Source organism: Mugil cephalus, chromosome 4 (assembly GCF_022458985.1).
Source record: "Mugil cephalus isolate CIBA_MC_2020 chromosome 4, CIBA_Mcephalus_1.1, whole genome shotgun sequence".
Taxonomy (NCBI): Eukaryota; Metazoa; Chordata; class Actinopteri; order Mugiliformes; family Mugilidae; genus Mugil; species Mugil cephalus.
This window is the reverse complement of record NC_061773.1, coordinates 28,159,554-28,176,462: the sequence shown is the minus strand read 5'-3', so window position 1 is coordinate 28,176,462 and position 16,909 is coordinate 28,159,554. Positions and strand designations below refer to the sequence as shown.

Here is a 16,909-nt window from a genome sequence, read left to right as displayed (position 1 = left end):
TCTGTCGAGTTCTCATGTGGCGCACGCTTCCCTTGTTAAATCCAGTTTTCTTAGCTAAATCAATAACCGGGGTTAAATGTTATTTCACTGAAACGTCGAGTTCTTAGAAAGAAAAGAAAACCTCCACAGTATTTTTCTGTGGTTCTGACGCTGAACTTGACTTGACAGACTTCATGGTGTTTCCTTGGCTTGAGCTATGACGGATGTTTTTGCTTGATATGCATCGTCTGTTTTCCCCTTTCTTACCTGTCAGAAATCAGTCCACTGTCCTTGATATGTCATGTTTCTGTCTGCATTCAAAATCATGGGAGCCGTGGAAGCCTGAAAGCTCTCTCTCATTGGTCTGTTCTTCCCTCAGGAAGTAGATTCATTCAGCTTCATTCTTTGCCCCATTCGCTGCCCCTGTTCAAAGCCTCTTTAACCCCTGGGTTAGGCCCCCCCACAAATCAAGAACCATTAAACCCACTAAAACCCCCTAACTACTATATGTGTTCTACATTAAACTACTGCTATTTATTAATAGACTTTATCATCATCATGCATATTATATGCATTCAATATTAAGCATTTCAAATAAAACAAATATTCTTTTTTTTTTAATTTCAAACATGTGGACCAGTAGGGTGGCCACGCAACTGGCGTAAACACAATTAACATTTTTATTTTTTTTTGGACAGATATTTACAAGACCTAACGAGGCAGGAATTTATGAAAAAATATTCAAAAGTTTTAATTGTTTAACTTAAATGTTAGCCTGACATGGGCTTGTAGTTCCCATATAACACATGAAAAACTTAAATTATACTGTAAGAGAATGTGGAAAATTGCTATCTGTATGTATGATTTAATGCAACAAAAACTAATAAGAAGTTATAATAAACAGGAGCTTCTAATTACTGTTTACACACGGGGCGGCCATCTTGGTACCCGGACACGGTAGTGACAATTTTACAACTTTCTGAGTAGAAAATCCAACTTCAGGGGGCGTTCCAGTTTAAAACTCCAACTCGGATTCCAATTCTGACTTTCGAGTACAAATGGAACCTGGAATGGAATCTTCAGCCTCCATTTATCCCTGTACTAAAATATGTTGGATTCATGTTAATGTGTATTCAAAGAAATTTAAATTTGTGGGGTAAAATTTAAAAATATATATATATAAAAATGTCTAATCAACCAAAGATTTTGCGACCCCCCCTGCAGTACCTCTGCAGACCACATGTTGAAGACCTACGGCTTACGGAATATTATAAGCAGGGCTTCAACTAACAGTAAGAGAAAGCAAAGTTTTCGAGATTGTTTTATGTTACTGAAACTTTAACTTTCACACTGCAAGATTTGATTGCAAACTTTTATAATAGCAGTATTTCCCCCCAAACAACAAGAATCCACTCCGATTTTAAAAGGTTTTCACTTCTTTATCAACCATCAAAGCTACAAAGCTGCAGAAACCTGCTGTCATGATAAACTTGATCTGTACCGCCTATTCAAACTGCAGGGCTGTCGGTTTAGTCGGTTTCTCCTGTCCATCGTCTCAGGTTGGGGGAAAATAAATGCGTGACATAAATTTGTGAAAACCCGCCTCATTTCCGAGATTAGCGACATAAACCATTATTGCTTTACTCCACTGCGCCGACGGCTGTTTATTACCTTAACCTCAAAGGGCTCTAAATAATTTAACACCCGACGCCTGACTGAAGATTTCAACCCTCGCATGTAAATCCACTTATTTGAAATATGAACTTGTTTGTCCCGACTCCTTACCGGTAAAAACAACACGTCGTCCCACCGCAGCCCGGAATAATTGAGCAAAGTGTGTGCGGCCTGCGGACGGGATGACAAACTCGCTGTCTGCGCTCGTTTTTTACAAAGCAAATCACTGTCACTCAGAGTGGTTTTCCCTGGGCCGTGGAAAGCTGTCGCCCAACACCGGCAGGTTGGTGACCAGAGCGTAAAAAAAAAAAAAAAGAGCAAACATGTTTGAAGATCTGAATTTAAGACGCTTTACCTCGAGGTTTATGAGGTGTGCAGGATTCCATCTGGCCTGGATGTTTAAATTAGGCGATTTCTTTTTTACTGCGTCTTCTTAGTAGTTTTTTTTTTTTTTTTTTTTTTTGCCCGGTTATCTCTTGACTGTCACTCAGAGGTGATTAATGTTGTAGCAGGGCTAATGGACTTCCCTGTTGTCAGTGGGCTTTATCTCTGGCTGGTGTTGCTCATCAGAGATGGCTGATGAAAGCTTGTCGCCGAAATATCCGCTCTGCTCTCGCTCAGTTAAACGAATTATGTCGCATGTACGTTTTTTTTCCACAGTGCTGCAGCAAAGAGCAATAAATACGTTTTTTTTTTAAACAAATGTTTTGATTTGTGATGAATTACTGCTTATCATTATTATTATTGTCCACTCAAAAAAAAATGGCAGCTTTTTTTATTATTGTATTTTTTTTTTTGAGTAACCCCACCACTGACTTTCATCTAAAGCCACGATAGAAGGTTAGATAAAAGCAACCAACCTTTCCCCAAAAAGACGAGCCTATAGAACAAAGTCACCAAACGCAAGAGACATCTGAGGTACTGAGATGTCTCTTGTAGTTTAGATGCCCCCCCTCCCCAAAAAAAAAACGTCTTTTTGGGATTATTTTGGGCTGAGATCAAAGCCGCTACGATTTATGAAGTGGTGATGTCTACTACACTAAAGCCACTGATTGTACCCGTCCGCAGCGACAGACGTGGCCTCGATTGTGCTGAAAGCCCAAAATCCAGACCCCCGTCCACCCCACCCCACCCACTCCACCCACTCCACACACACACCTCTAACAATCCACTGTCTCCGGCCAAAAAAGCATTGTTGTGAGAGAAGAGAGCCAAAAAAAAAAAAAAAAAACGTACTTTACAATGTGGTGCGTCCGATGCCTTTAGATGGAGGGATGGGGGGGGGACGTGGTGAGGGGGTGGGTTTGACCAAAAAAAAAAAAACCTGCCTTCCTAAGCGAACACAGCTGTGTGCACATGTTCAAAAGAAATCATGAAAGCAGAGTTTGCTTGTAAGGGACGTCTATAATAGGGGTGTGTGAAGCGTCCAGTATCTGTGTACGAATAAACTTCAAAATAGGTGTAAAAATCCTTTTTTTTTTTAAATATATTTTATTTTTATGAGTTACACTTCAGGATATAAGTAATATATAGATATATAAGTATATAAATAACTATTTTTTAATTACCCATGGTGATAATTATGGATGTATCTGCAGTATTGGTTGATGTTTTGCATTAAAAGCAGCTAATAGAGGTGATTTATTCTAACTTGAAGGGACAGAACGTGACTGTGATGATGTTTGGTTCTTGTGGGAGACAACAGTTGTAGAGATGTTAGAGGTTCAATCCCCAGAATGTGCCATGTGCCGAAATGTCCTTGAGCAAGACAATGAACCTGAGGACCAAAAGGTAGAAAAGAGCTACATAAAAACAAGACCAGTACACAATAGTCTGAACTGAGCTAACAGACGCTAACTAAGACGAATGCTAACGTGAGAAAACCTGACTGCAGACGCCTCAATATCAATGGAACGTAACGGAATAATCTCCCGGTCAAACTCTGCTTCCCAAAATTTATTTGCTGCCTCTGCAGACCAGTTAAGGTAAAAAAAAAATCTATTCAACAAAACTAGTGATGCAGTTCAGTCGTGTTTGGTCCAGTCAGAGCCTCAGGTCACATGACGAAAAGCAGCTTTTTCATAGGATGTTTGTCTTGTTCTTGAATACAAATAATTTTAAAACTAACTACAGATAAATTTGTAAAAAAAACAAAACAAAAAAAAACACGTTATTTGTGCCTTTCTGAAGCCGTATTGTGGTTCTACTCCACCACAAAAAAATAACAACTACAAATTACATTTTGTAGCTCGACAAATAACACAAATCGAATTTACACACACGCCTCAGTGTGATCTTCAAAAGGGAAAGAGACTAACAATGATTAATAGCCTCAGAATAAGTAAACGTGACGTCCCATCTAGAACCATTAGCATCAATTACTGCAAACCTGGGCTGGCATCACAAACAATGGTCCAGATTAGGCTGATGATCACATCCCAGACATATGAGCTTTTCCAAATGCCAGCACAACTTATCATACTTCAACAAGCCTGTCCAGGCGTGACTATTAGATTCATCACAACCTGTTACTTCTTAAGGATGCTCTCTGTCTTCCACAGGATGGAGTGTAGTGTATAATGTGTGTGTGTCTGTGTGTGTATCACAGCTCTTCATGTCCAGTTCAGGGAGGTGTTGATTTATGGTTATTTTGTACTTTATACAAATTTGTATAGAGTACACAAAAATGAGGCACACACTGCTTTACGTTTCAAGATCATCTCACACTATTTCCTCCAACATGAGTTTGAGTCAACACCTCTGTAAAATTGAATAATGTCATAAATATTGACTGTTTTCTTAAACCTGTCTTATGTTTTTATTCGTCTTTAATTAATGTGTAGGAGGCTACATTCAAATTTCCTTCTGTTGCATTTTGGGAAGTGTAGGACCCATGTTTTAACAAATAAAAAAAAAAAAATCTCCCTTAGCCGTCCTGTCCATCATGACTTTAAAAGAAATCCTCTAAGTGGTAGTTCTTCTCACAAAATACAATATAGAAAATCTTCTTATATTATTCGGGTAAATGGCAAAAGAAGAATTTCATTGTTCAGGGAAACATGTTTCTTGAATGAAGCTGCTCAGACATTACTAGTGTGTACATGCAGTATTAAAACAGACTGCTCAGAATGAATGCAGCAGAAAGCATCCTTGTCCTACTCTAAAAAAAAAAAAAAAACACACATTATACATTTACCATAATGCAGCCTGGCACCATCTGCTGTGTTACATTTACTCTGTTAGTTTGACTTGTGAATATTCGCACACTATTCCTAGATGGTTTGCCCTTATGCTTGTCTTGCACTTACATCAGTTCAATATGCCTAAAATAAGTCCTTTTTTTTTTCAACTGTCGACTTGCAAGTGAAAACACATTAAAACAAACACAGATCAGGCATAACATTATGACCACCTTCCTAACATCATTGTGCAGGTCGTCCCTTGTTGCCTCCAAAACAGTTGTGACTCATCAGAGAATGGACATTAAACCTTTGGGGGGCCTTTGGGTCCTACGGCACCAACCCTTATACCCCATTCACAACAAAAATACCAGGTTGACACAGGATTTTCAGATTTTCAGCATTTGGTACGTATCATGACGTAGGGCAAATTCATCTTTGTGCTTCCATTAACGATTGAAAAACAAAAACAAAAATCTCTGCCCTTCAGAGATCGGTCTCTTCTGGGAACAAACCAAAACATTTCTCTGTTTTTGAGCTGCTACAATGACACAGTCTGACAGGTCGTCCAGTGACAAAATCTCAACGCAACAGTCAAAATCATTGTGTAAATCGGCGGGTCAACGGCACATTAATGTTCACAGCGAAGCCATAAAGGGTTTAAGTAACATCCACATGAATGAAAACCAGGTCCAAAAGTGTCCCAGCAGAACAATTAATGTCACAAGATGGTTTTAATGTTTTGTTTTCTCTCCTGTTACTGGTCATAATGTCCCCATGAACCTTTGGTTACATGCTGATTAATACTGGCTTATATTTATCTGTAACATTCAGCATTTTCACTATCTCATACTGAATAACTACCGCTCCGAGGCTGAACATTAAAGCTGCATCAGGCCACGACTCTGAGTCTCTTGTCTACGTTACATTAATGGCAACATCAGTGTTATTTTGTCAGAGTTATAAAAGTTCTTTGTCGGCCACGGGGAAGCTCCGACATTACATTCCCAGTCTGCTGAGGGCTCCTTATGACTGGCAGGCTGATTTGGATGTGTAAATTGGCGCACTTTAAAGTGTAAAGTGTAATCTAGCAAACCAATGCCTAAAAGACAGTGAACATGCACAAAAAAAAAAAAAAAAAGTTTAATTAGGAAGTACTAATTACGGTTGTGTTACGCCCCGATAAAAAGAGAATACTCAGACACACATGTTTGCCTTCATTCAGGGTATTTCTTCTTCTTCTTCTTTATCTTTTTTTCCACGTGCTTCACTCCAAACACGGAAAAAAACAGGCATCAACAATCGATCACCGTCTCACCCATTCGCCACAATCCGACATAATAATAAGAAATAATAAGAAATACACCTGCATTTTCATACCAGGTGAGTAAAAGGTTCTAAACAAAAAGTAATATAAGAATAGTTTTATTGATAACTGAGGTCACTGTTACTGTTGTTGTTTGTAGACCTGGAAGGCCAAAGCAATTGAACACAGAACAAATAATCATTTTTAACATTTTAACCAAATTATGAACTATTATCCCGCCTTTTTTTTTTATCACTTCCTCTGTTATGAACATATGACATATGAAAAATCAACTCTAATCAGCTCTTTTTAATCAAGTCTTGCCGTACATTTAATTATTTTTAGCTTTAAGATCCTTGACCTGTTTATATTTATCTCTTTCACAGTGGAATTTCCTTTCCTTCGCCATCGAACACACTTCACACCGGGGGTCAGAGAGGGTGAACGGTGGCTCCTGAGTACGTCTGCAGCAGGTTCTCAGGAGTGCCATCTTGATAATGTGGCGCAGATTAAAAAGTAAAAGCTAGAGTATACCCATTAGCTATTTACGCCTCATTAACTGAGCCAATATCCTCCACATTATCACAACAGCTGAGAGGAGTCCAAAGGACGTATTTGCATTTAAATGAGGTATTCATGTTTCCCCCCTGAAGGATTTCAAGCCTTCTCCGGTGACATGGGGAATTCTTACCCCCCGCCTACAAACGCTGAGCTGTTACACTCTGTAAGCATCACAGGATGTGTCTCAAGCTCGGTTTTCAGCACATTTTTCCTTTCTTGAGACCTTTTCGACATCCCGGGCAAAACTTGGAAAACTTCAGCGCCGACCGTAATTCAAATATCGAACAACAGCAACCTGTTCATCAGTATGAATTATGGGCGTTCGCCTTTTACATAATCACTGATACAGAATCAATAGACGTACTAATCAAGGGCAGTGAGTATCGAGTGGGATCATCCACTGCCCATCAGTTATGCTTGCCTCAGGGGGTGAGACAGCCACAACCCTCGACCAGGAGTAGCATCATCCATCAAAAGTTTGCGACGCGCAAGTTTTTTTGGAGTCCCGCCAGCGGCGAAGGATAACCTTGAAGGGGCGGTGGAGCGCGGAGATGGAGAAATGTTGAGGAGCACTGGTTTTGCGGAAGGGTGAAAAGGAGTTTCATTCGCGCGGCGTCTTGTCCAACAGAATATATTTCTAATAATTCTATTAAAAAAAAAAGTGGAATATTAAATTAGAATTAGGGTGGAAACTTATATTTTAATGTCTGAAGAGACAATTTCAAAAACACCGATAATTCGTTTAAGAAAGATTACTCGTCTGGAATAAAAAAAGAAATATATATGAGACACCATTGAAATCTATTTAATTAGAGAGAAAGCAGAAATCCCTCACACCCAGAGCCAAGTGATTGAATCAGAAAAACAGAGCGACGACGCTCCTGCTGCCAGTGACGATTTCATAATCAATTTAAAGAACCATCCCGAAATTAAATATGGTGCGACCTTCGAGCTGAGTCAAAACAATTAATCACGGTGGTAATTTATGTGATTTCGTGAGGGGCTTGTTGCAGTTTGACATTATTAAGTTTCTGCACACACGCACACACAGACTCACACACACACACACACACACACACACACACACACACACACACACACACACACACACACACACTCCGTGTCACAGGTAGATTTTCAAAACATTTCAAACTGTTTGACCTCTGCATGGACGAAAAACCTAAATTAAATCCGAGATTAAAAGAAGGGCTTAGTTTTGGGGTCGAGAAGATTTGCAAGAGTCACAACTTCAGTGCAAAAGTAGAAAACAAAAAACAAAAAACAATCAGTTTGCATTATTCGCTTTAACATTTTGGCTTTTGAGAGTCTCCGTGCAAATATCCCTTGTGGAAGGAACGCCTCGTATGTGCCAAATACCTGATAATTACAGTAAAAACGCCGTCTAATAAGTTAATCTTTATATGATAATCATGTTTATTTTGATGTAAAATAAACCAATGAAACTATGATCTTTTATGTACAAATCTGACGTTGCTTCCAAACTTTTGGCCTGTAGTGTATATTACCATATATCTTCATATTCATATTATTGCATTTATATATCTATATGGATACGCTATTTATATTTTTATATATTCCTTTGTGTGTTATTATTTTTTAGATACTTACACTAAATGGTTTATATACACTTTGTTGGTATGTTGCTGGATGTTGTTGTTTTGTCATAGTTACAGCCATTTACCACATTTATCAGAACTGAAATGACCTAAAACTGACTGAAAATAACTAAAACTGAGGCTAATCCACTTTTCCAAATCCATACTAGTTTGTATGAATCATTGTTGAGTCCAGTTGTTCTTAATTTTATCTGATAATCCACATTTTTCCTGGTTTTGCTGTATTTACTGACACATTTCACTGTGTTTTTGCCCCTCAGGGGGCGTGGCCTCAGGTGGCAGTGACTTCTCTCTATAGAGAGGCAAATAATTGTGCCACTTTAGCACTGAATCATAATTGAGTTGTGTTTCCAGTCAAGTGAATGTTGAGCCCAGTATCTAAACAAGAGCTTCACCTCCAGGAACCAGCAGCCTTCATCATTCAGACAGTAGCGACCAAGCGAAGCTGAATGTGAGCACGAGGGCGCGGGAGGCTTTTAATTCAATAGTTTTTAATAGCGTGGCAGAGAGACAACTCTATATGACTGAAATAACCGCGACATTTTGACATTTTCTAACTCAGTAAATATTTGAACAACAGCAAAAAAATCTTTATTTGTGGTTCAAATCTCCCACAGCCCTGCAAACAAACTGTGGCCTGACCCCTAAAAGCTAAACTGCAAAACCCTTAGTCACGACCAGCACCCACAGACTGATTTGATCAGATTTCTGCCAGTCGTGGAGTCAAGAACATCGGGTTCAAGGGGTCCATCTCTAAGATACCTGAGACCGATCACACTGGAGGATTCAGGAGTGAATAGCTCGCAGCGTAACCTCCTCCTCCATCGCAGTAAAGGCTTTGAAAACCGAGTTTCTTTGAGGTTTTTCTTTGACTTGTAACCTCCTGTTCTAAGCACATTGCACAGTTTGCAAGTACACAAGCAGCAGCCTATAATTAGAGTCGCTTTAGTGGATAGCTGTTATATATTGCACTTTGGTCATCTATATAATTTGGTGTAAAACGATGTGTGCTATACATCATCCTGAATGTCCATGGCTGCACACAGACGTCAGACATGCTGGGCTGGAGGAGTCCTCCATCGGTGTCACTCAGTGAGCACAGACAAACGAGGACCTGCAGGGGACGCAGAGTTTCCAGCATCAGATTGAATCTTGGCTCAGACGACAACTCTGTTCAAATCTCCCGTGTCTGCGCCAGCTCAGAGAAAATATTTGCCATGTGGTCAGGTGGCTATTCATCGAGGGTGACAGGAGAACGATGCATCACGGAGATCACGCACACAACCTGGCCTCTATTACAGTTCGTTATGGATCTATTTTCAAAAGCGTGTGTTCCTGACCTTTCTGGGCCCAAACGTCTGCAAAGGAGCCAGGAGCCATGTGAGTGATATCTTATTCAAATACAGTCCGATCTGATATCAAGGGGCCCAACAAACAAACAAACATAATAGCATAATAAACTACAAATGAAAAGGTTTTTTTCTTCGTCTCAGTGCAGGTAACATCCACATCAATTGTCACAAGATTATCAATTTTATTCACGTCCCCTATCAGTGGTCATAATGTTACGCCTGATCGGTGTGTACACTCTCTCCTGTCTCAGCAATGACTGAGTCAGTTTCAGAAAGTGCTGTAAATCCTCTCGTGACGGTGTAAAAATTAAATGTTTGACAACGTCTAAATCTCTTGACTTTTTGACCTTTCAGGTGGAGCAGATGAGCATTTTTATAGTTCCAAATGATTACTCCCATTTTGGATCTGACAGCTCCAATTACCACTGGGCTTATTAGGCCTGTGAGCAGGCCCAAACTCTGCTTTGTGTCAGAATCACAGTCAAATTATGCGTAAAACTAATTACCAGCAAAAGGTCATGATCTTTACCAGACAGAAAGAAGGCCGGTGCTGAAACACCACTTATAGCTAAAGTGTGCATTTGACAGGGGGGGTCTGCTCACCGGGACCAGGAAATAGATCTGTCTGCCTTGTCTGCAGGAAGAACCAACTCATGTTCTTCAGCTCCTGTGAATTTCAATAAAGAATTATAACGACGCTCTCCAGTAACACCAGTTGCCCTTTGAATTACTTCCTTGAGCCTTCGCCGTTCGATCATTCCGTGGAGTTAATTAAGCTACGCGAAGAGTAATAAAGAAGACAGAGGACGCTCAGTCATACATGCACGCCCCGACTCAGTGACAACAACTGAAAGCTGTAAGGTCAGAGCCCGGCAATTGATGGAACTGTCATCTATCAGAGTGGAAATCCAGCAGCACAATCAAATCGTGGGCCGACTTCCTACCGGGGACCGAACAAATGGGCTGAGACGTATCGGTGGCCTTGTCCTTAAACTCTAAACCTCAGAATCTAATCTGAGCGAGCGATCACTCACTTGTTGTTAATGTCATCATTTAGTCCTGTCCGATAACTGGCGCACACGGCGGACACTTATTGACTGGCGCCTGCTTTAGGAATATGAAGCCCACAGGCTGTCGGTCACACTCGTCAAGATCTATGGAACGATCCATCATCACGGAGGTCAGAAATCTGCACCAACGCGTCATTAAAACTGCATCGATCGGCAAAACCGTGCGCTGAGTTTGCATTTTACGACGCTCCGTGTGTGTGTTCTTTGTTCTTGGAAGTGGTGGAAAGTAAAGTGGCAACGATAAAACTTGTCAAAGTAAAGAGTTGATGATAAAGTAACTAAATAATGTCATGTGTAGCTAATACACCTTCATATAAGTATTCACTAAGGTGATGGAGAAAGAAAGGACAATTATGAATGATATTAACACTATACAACAATCTGCCAAAACATTATAACCACAGACATGAGAAGTAAATAACGTTGAACATTTTGTGACATTACATGATATTAGGAAGGTGGTCATGATGTTTGTGAAATGTCCAAATATCCACCAGTTCAAGGTACATTATAAAAAAATATGGTATTCAAACAGTACAGGGAGGGAGAAGGGGGTTGATGACTGAAAGATACCGTCTTCTGCCTCCAAATATCCCTTAACTAAAATATGTTGGATTCATATTAATGCGTATTTAAAGACATTTAAATTTGTAGAGAAAAAAATAAATGAATAAATAAAACATAAAAAAAGTGCAATCAACCAAAATTTTGCGACCCCCTTACAGTACCTCCACGGACCCCCTAGGGGTCACAGACCCCCTGCTGAAGACCTATGTGTCAACATGTCCATGTATGCAAGTTGTTTTTTTTGTTTGTTTTTTTTACTTCCACCCACTTCTCTCACTTGAGTATGTAAATTAAATTAGAAATTGTTAGAATATTTATATTTGCATTTTCTATTTCACTTATTTTCCTTATTTACACATTTGAAATAAACTTCTCATTCATTCATTACGGCTGATTGGTGTAATTTTAAATATTCTGAAAAACTTATACTGCCACTCCAGTGCAATATCAAATTTTATGTTCATTTAGTTGGCAGCTACAATGTGAAGTAAAGTTAAATAATAGTCACTAACAGGACTTAAAATATAAAATTTACTTTACTGTCAATTTGTTACCATATAATCACGTAAAAGTCCTCAAAGTAATTCAGAAGAATATTTTGAATTTCACAGCTTTTACCAGGCTTTAATACCAGATTCCAACGCGGCCCCTCGTCCCTGGATCACTGAGCAGCAGCGAGCGAGAGAACGACTCACTAGAAGGAGTGGAATTAGCGAGAATAAAGCCACGCATCAGAGCAATAAAACCTTATTTTCTGATCATTTTCTCTGCAGCTACATTCAGGAGATCCAATAAAAAAAAGCCCACACGTCCACGCGGCCCCTGCAACGAGGCGGCGCTTTGCAGGATTTTGTGTGAATGCAGCCAACAGGGGTCCTTGATCCCGTCCGCTGTAGCCAATTATTCTGTCCTGCTCTCACACCCTGCACGGCTTTATTAGCTGGTCCACAGTCAAATTAGAGGAGAACAATGCTTGTTCCAGTGCATCCCACGGATACGTGATCAGTTTGGGATCTAGTGTGCTTTTTGTGTGTGTGTCTGCATCCTGCTGGGTCATTGCTATGGGGTGGGGGGGGGGCCTGGTCTGGTGTAGGTGGGTGCTACATGTTTAAGTAACATCCACATGAATGAATGCCAGATCCAAAGGTTTTTCAGCAGAACACTGAACTGTCACAAGATACAGATGTTATTCACACTGTCAGTGGTCTTAATGTTGTGGCTGATCGGTGTATATCAGTATGTATAGATGTCACAGAGGTAAGGCAATATTAAAAGTAGTTGTACGTACACGACAAACTGTTGGTCACAGATATTAGATTTATTTTGTCGTTCTGGGGAGAAGACTGTGAGCGTCGCACAAAACTGAGGCCAATATTGGATCATAAATTGTTGTGCAGAAATGTGTGATAACACCTCCCAAAGCAGCATAAACTCATTACTACAACACAAGTGAACCATGTGAAGATGATGCTTTCCAAGACACAAGTTCAGGCACAAATGCAAAATGGTTTTGTTGTTTTATATAGCGCTTTTCTACCTATTACTCACAGCGCTTTCTACCCGTTCATTCAGAGACGCACACACACACACACACACACACACACACACACACTCACTCCGGGTTGAGTGTCTCCTTTAAGCGAGTGGTCCATGTACTAGAGATGGAGCTGCTCCACCTACTGAGCCACTGCCGCCCACGAAACAAGAAATAATTCACTTCTTGGTGATGTAGAAAAATGTTCTCAGACAGAGGGTGGAAGGGTGGGGGGGTGGTGGTGGTGGTGGTGGTGGGGGTGGTGGTGGTGGGGGGGGATTACAATTTCAGAGACAACATTGTGTTCACACAACTCTGAAGAGTGTGTGTGTTTGTGGAATGGCTACGTTGTTGAACTGAACCTCCTGAGACTCAAGTGTTAGTTTGGAATTTCTTTAAGATTAGATTAAGATCTCTAGGTATTTGAGATGAGTAGGACCTAAAAAGAATAGAATAGAATAGAATAGAATAGAATAGAATAGAATAGAATAGAATAGAATAGAATGCCCTTTACTGTCATTATACAGTGTACAACAAGATTTGAGAGCTTCTCCTTTTAAGTGCAAAAAAACACACAAGTATACTGTATACAATACTGCAAAGAAGGTAAGTTAAAAAAGTTAAAATACTAATTAATAAAATAATAATAAAAAAAATTGTAACTGCAGTGGTAAAACTGTAAGCATGTATCGCACAAGGTATTTGTGCTTTAATAAGAATAACAGCATCAATATTGTTATTGCACATCCTATATATGTATAAAAAATAAGCATCATCTTTGAACTGGAAGTAGTTTTTGAAAAAAATATATATATGTGGACACGGGGATTATTTCACTGTAGATTATAATGTAAATCACCAATGACTACACAAAATACAAAACTTTATTTTAATGCAAAAGCAGAATTGGAAACGATGAAATCCCAACGTCCTACGTGTGCTTGTGGATTTGTTAAATGTTCATGTCATATCAAACTAGAAAAGTTTTTTCAAGTGCTCCTTATGAGGACAACAGGTCTAAACGAAGCAGAATAAGAAGCAACAAACCTAAAAAGTAACGTCCCCGTATGAGGATGTCAGGTCTCAGGAGGTTAAGCAAAGATGTAGAATCTGAATGTTTTTGCAAGACACGAGGATGAGGACGGATGCACGTCGCTGCTGTGCTGCTTCAGTTCGAGTAGAAGCTGCAGACATCATCACCACTGGCAGTTCTTTTAATTACCATACCTTCCTTTACGTTCCCCGTCCTCCTTTCTGAGCTGATGTTTGATCTGCAGCACTGACTAGTGCAAACTCCAGTCGGCACACACAGGGAGCTAATAGCTCCCCAGAGAGCCCCATGTTGATCGTGTCATCAAGCACACTGTTATTTGAGTCTGTCTTTCTTTTCTTTTTTCATTTTTTCATTTTTTTTTTTTTTCTCAGTGGCAGCTCAAACGCCGCCAAAGTTTTCCCAGAGAAAGAGACAGGAAATAAACTCACATGCGAAGGTTAGGCTGGCCTCTCGGCTGACGATGGTCCCGAAGGAGTTGGAGGCGAGGCACTGATACGTTCCAGCATCTTGGTCTTTGTTCAGGTGGCTGATTCTGAGGTTGCCTCCGGAAAGACTGTAGTGCGATCCAGACTTGGGGCTGATTTCTGTGCCGTTCAGTTTCCACCTGAGCAAAATAAATAAGTAAATAATTAACATGTAAATGAAGAAATTAAACAATGCAAACTGAACGCAGACTGGTAGCGTTCCAGAGAACGAAGGGGAAGAAGAAGAAGAACGTGACTTGGACATTTTTGATTGTTTTTCTGAGGTGGAGGAGGCCCAGAAATCATGGCCTCCAGCTTCGTGTTAATCTAAGCAGCAGTGAACCACTGTAGTGCCAAGGACTTGACTCCCCGAGAACAGATAGCATTGCGGGCCATCCATCTTGCCAGACCCCAGTCAAAGCGCATAAAAATCCCGCTTAATCATTACGGCGCGACAATTAAAACAAATGCCCGCGAGCTCGCCTTTCACACTCGCGCATTCTGCACCCGTCCACATGATTATCGTCGGCGTTGGGGCTGATCAGCGAAGGGTATAATTCACTTTAAAACGGCAACAGACTCTCCGATCCCTGCGCACAGATGCACTTTATTAAAAGGAACACGGGCGGGAGGAAAAGTAGTCAAAAAAAAAAAAAAAAGGAATGGTTTTTAAGCCTTAACTTACTCGAGCTGAGGCAGGAAAAAGAATAAAATTGTTTGTTATCAAGGATGCATCACAAACATCAAAATACCGTATTGGAAAATTGAGTGCTGATTATTTCTTTGAGGAGAAATTCTACATTTCCTTCAGTTTTTATATATTTTTTTTAATCTTCTGAATGATTGCGGGTTCAGCTGGTAAAAAGCTGCTTTATTCGGAGAAGAGAGCAGCTTTCATGTGCAGAGAGGAGCTCGTTGTTTCCTTTTTGTTTTTTTTCTGCGTACAGTAGGCAGAGGTTGTGCAAAGCTGATTGCTGTTCTGCTATCTTAACTCTCATTGTTATGCCAATTCGGCGCCTTTGAGGCAAAATAACCTTTCGGAGAAAAAGCCTGACAGTGCTGTTTTGTTTGTTTTTGTTATTTTTGTGGTATTTTCTTTTACTGAGGTGTGTCTTTTTTTTTTTTTAGTATAATATACCCTATAGAGTAGAATTGCTTTCTTTGTGTTGTGTTGCAGCTATGTGTTGTTGCAGCCACAGACTCCTGTAGAACCGGAGCAGGACTGTCACACAATACAAGTTGGAGCCAATTACAAGAAAAACAATGTCAGGCTGTGTCGCACTGAAACGTCTCACAAACAGCAGAGCATTTGTCGGGACTGCAGCACTCGCAAACGCGTCTCCACACACTTTTTTTTTTTTTTGTCCCCTTTTAACAGATAGATATAACGTGTAGCTCAGTGGTCTTTCATGGTCTTTCTCCAGTTCAGTCACATGTAAGTGAACACTCTCAAGAGCCTTATTACTACGCGGCGCACAAGAGAGAGGAGCCCGAGGGGAGGGAGCGACTGTTGCCATCTCACAGGACCCTCGGCTGCCGCGCGTTTGCAGCTGAAGTGGAATAAACAAAAATCAGCGTGAATATTTCACAGCCGAGTAACGCCTTCGACTCGGAGGGTGGAAAGAGGAAGGCGAAGAGGAAAGTGACACTCAGAACCTGTCGGTGGTTTCCTCTGATTCCTGAAAAGACCATCACTCCAAGCAGGAAAGGAGCCTTTTCGGGGGTTTTAATTAGTTAATTAATTATTAATCATCTATCTATATATTGATAGTATCGATACCAAGGCCAGTATCGGCATCTCATCGAGACCACTGTGATGTGACTGATACTTTTGTTCCAGTTTCTCTTCGATACGTCCAGTAAATTACTCTCACAGAGTTCATGCAGCTTCTCTCCACCTCTGCAGGATCTTCTCCATCCACACCTGTAGTAAAAGGTGGATATGGACAGAGTTTGATGCTCAAATCCTAGAATCACAGCAGCATCACACAGCTGGACCTGATGTTGTTATTGAAATGTGTCAGCACTTGTAAAGAGAAGACGGTTATACGGGATTCAGACTCAGTTCTTTGGTGGAAAATGAATGAGCCATCATTTCCCTCTCTGACCAATTTTTATATTTATTAATACAATGATGCATGTGTTTACCTATGTGCTGAACTGACTTTGTTACTGATTTTATTTTCCATTGTCGTTGTGTTGTTAACATTGTTACATTTATATTTTTGTTCCATTGTTCCTTTTTCTTATTGTGCACTAATGACTTGTTTGTAAAACAACTGTGTGTAGAACAAGGACAAAGTACTTAATTTGCATACTGTTAAATTATTTTATACTGTGATTAGTTAATGGAAAGAGATTTATTTGACTCAAATATTTGTCCTGTGTTTTATCACAACCAACTAACTAAAGGGAAAGTTACGAAGTTCTTCAATGATCATGACATTTCAAGAAAATAAAGTATCGATATCGGCGATACTAGCCCCACATTTACTTGGTATCAGATCGATACCGACGTGGTTTAATCTGTGC

At 40.1% G+C, this 16,909-nt stretch overlaps 1 protein-coding gene across 2 annotated transcripts in view; it reads right to left on the bottom strand.

Annotated features, from left to right (window-relative positions):
- The window catches only part of cntn4 (contactin 4), a 164,295-nt gene that overhangs the window by 80,794 nt on the left and 66,592 nt on the right, over positions 1 to 16,909 (bottom strand). For both annotated transcript variants that reach the window (XM_047583884.1, XM_047583886.1), the window contains exon 4: positions 14,342 to 14,517. In XM_047583884.1, the coding sequence (XP_047439840.1) occupies positions 14,342 to 14,517 (176 nt within the window). The remainder of the gene's footprint in view (positions 1 to 14,341; positions 14,518 to 16,909) is intronic.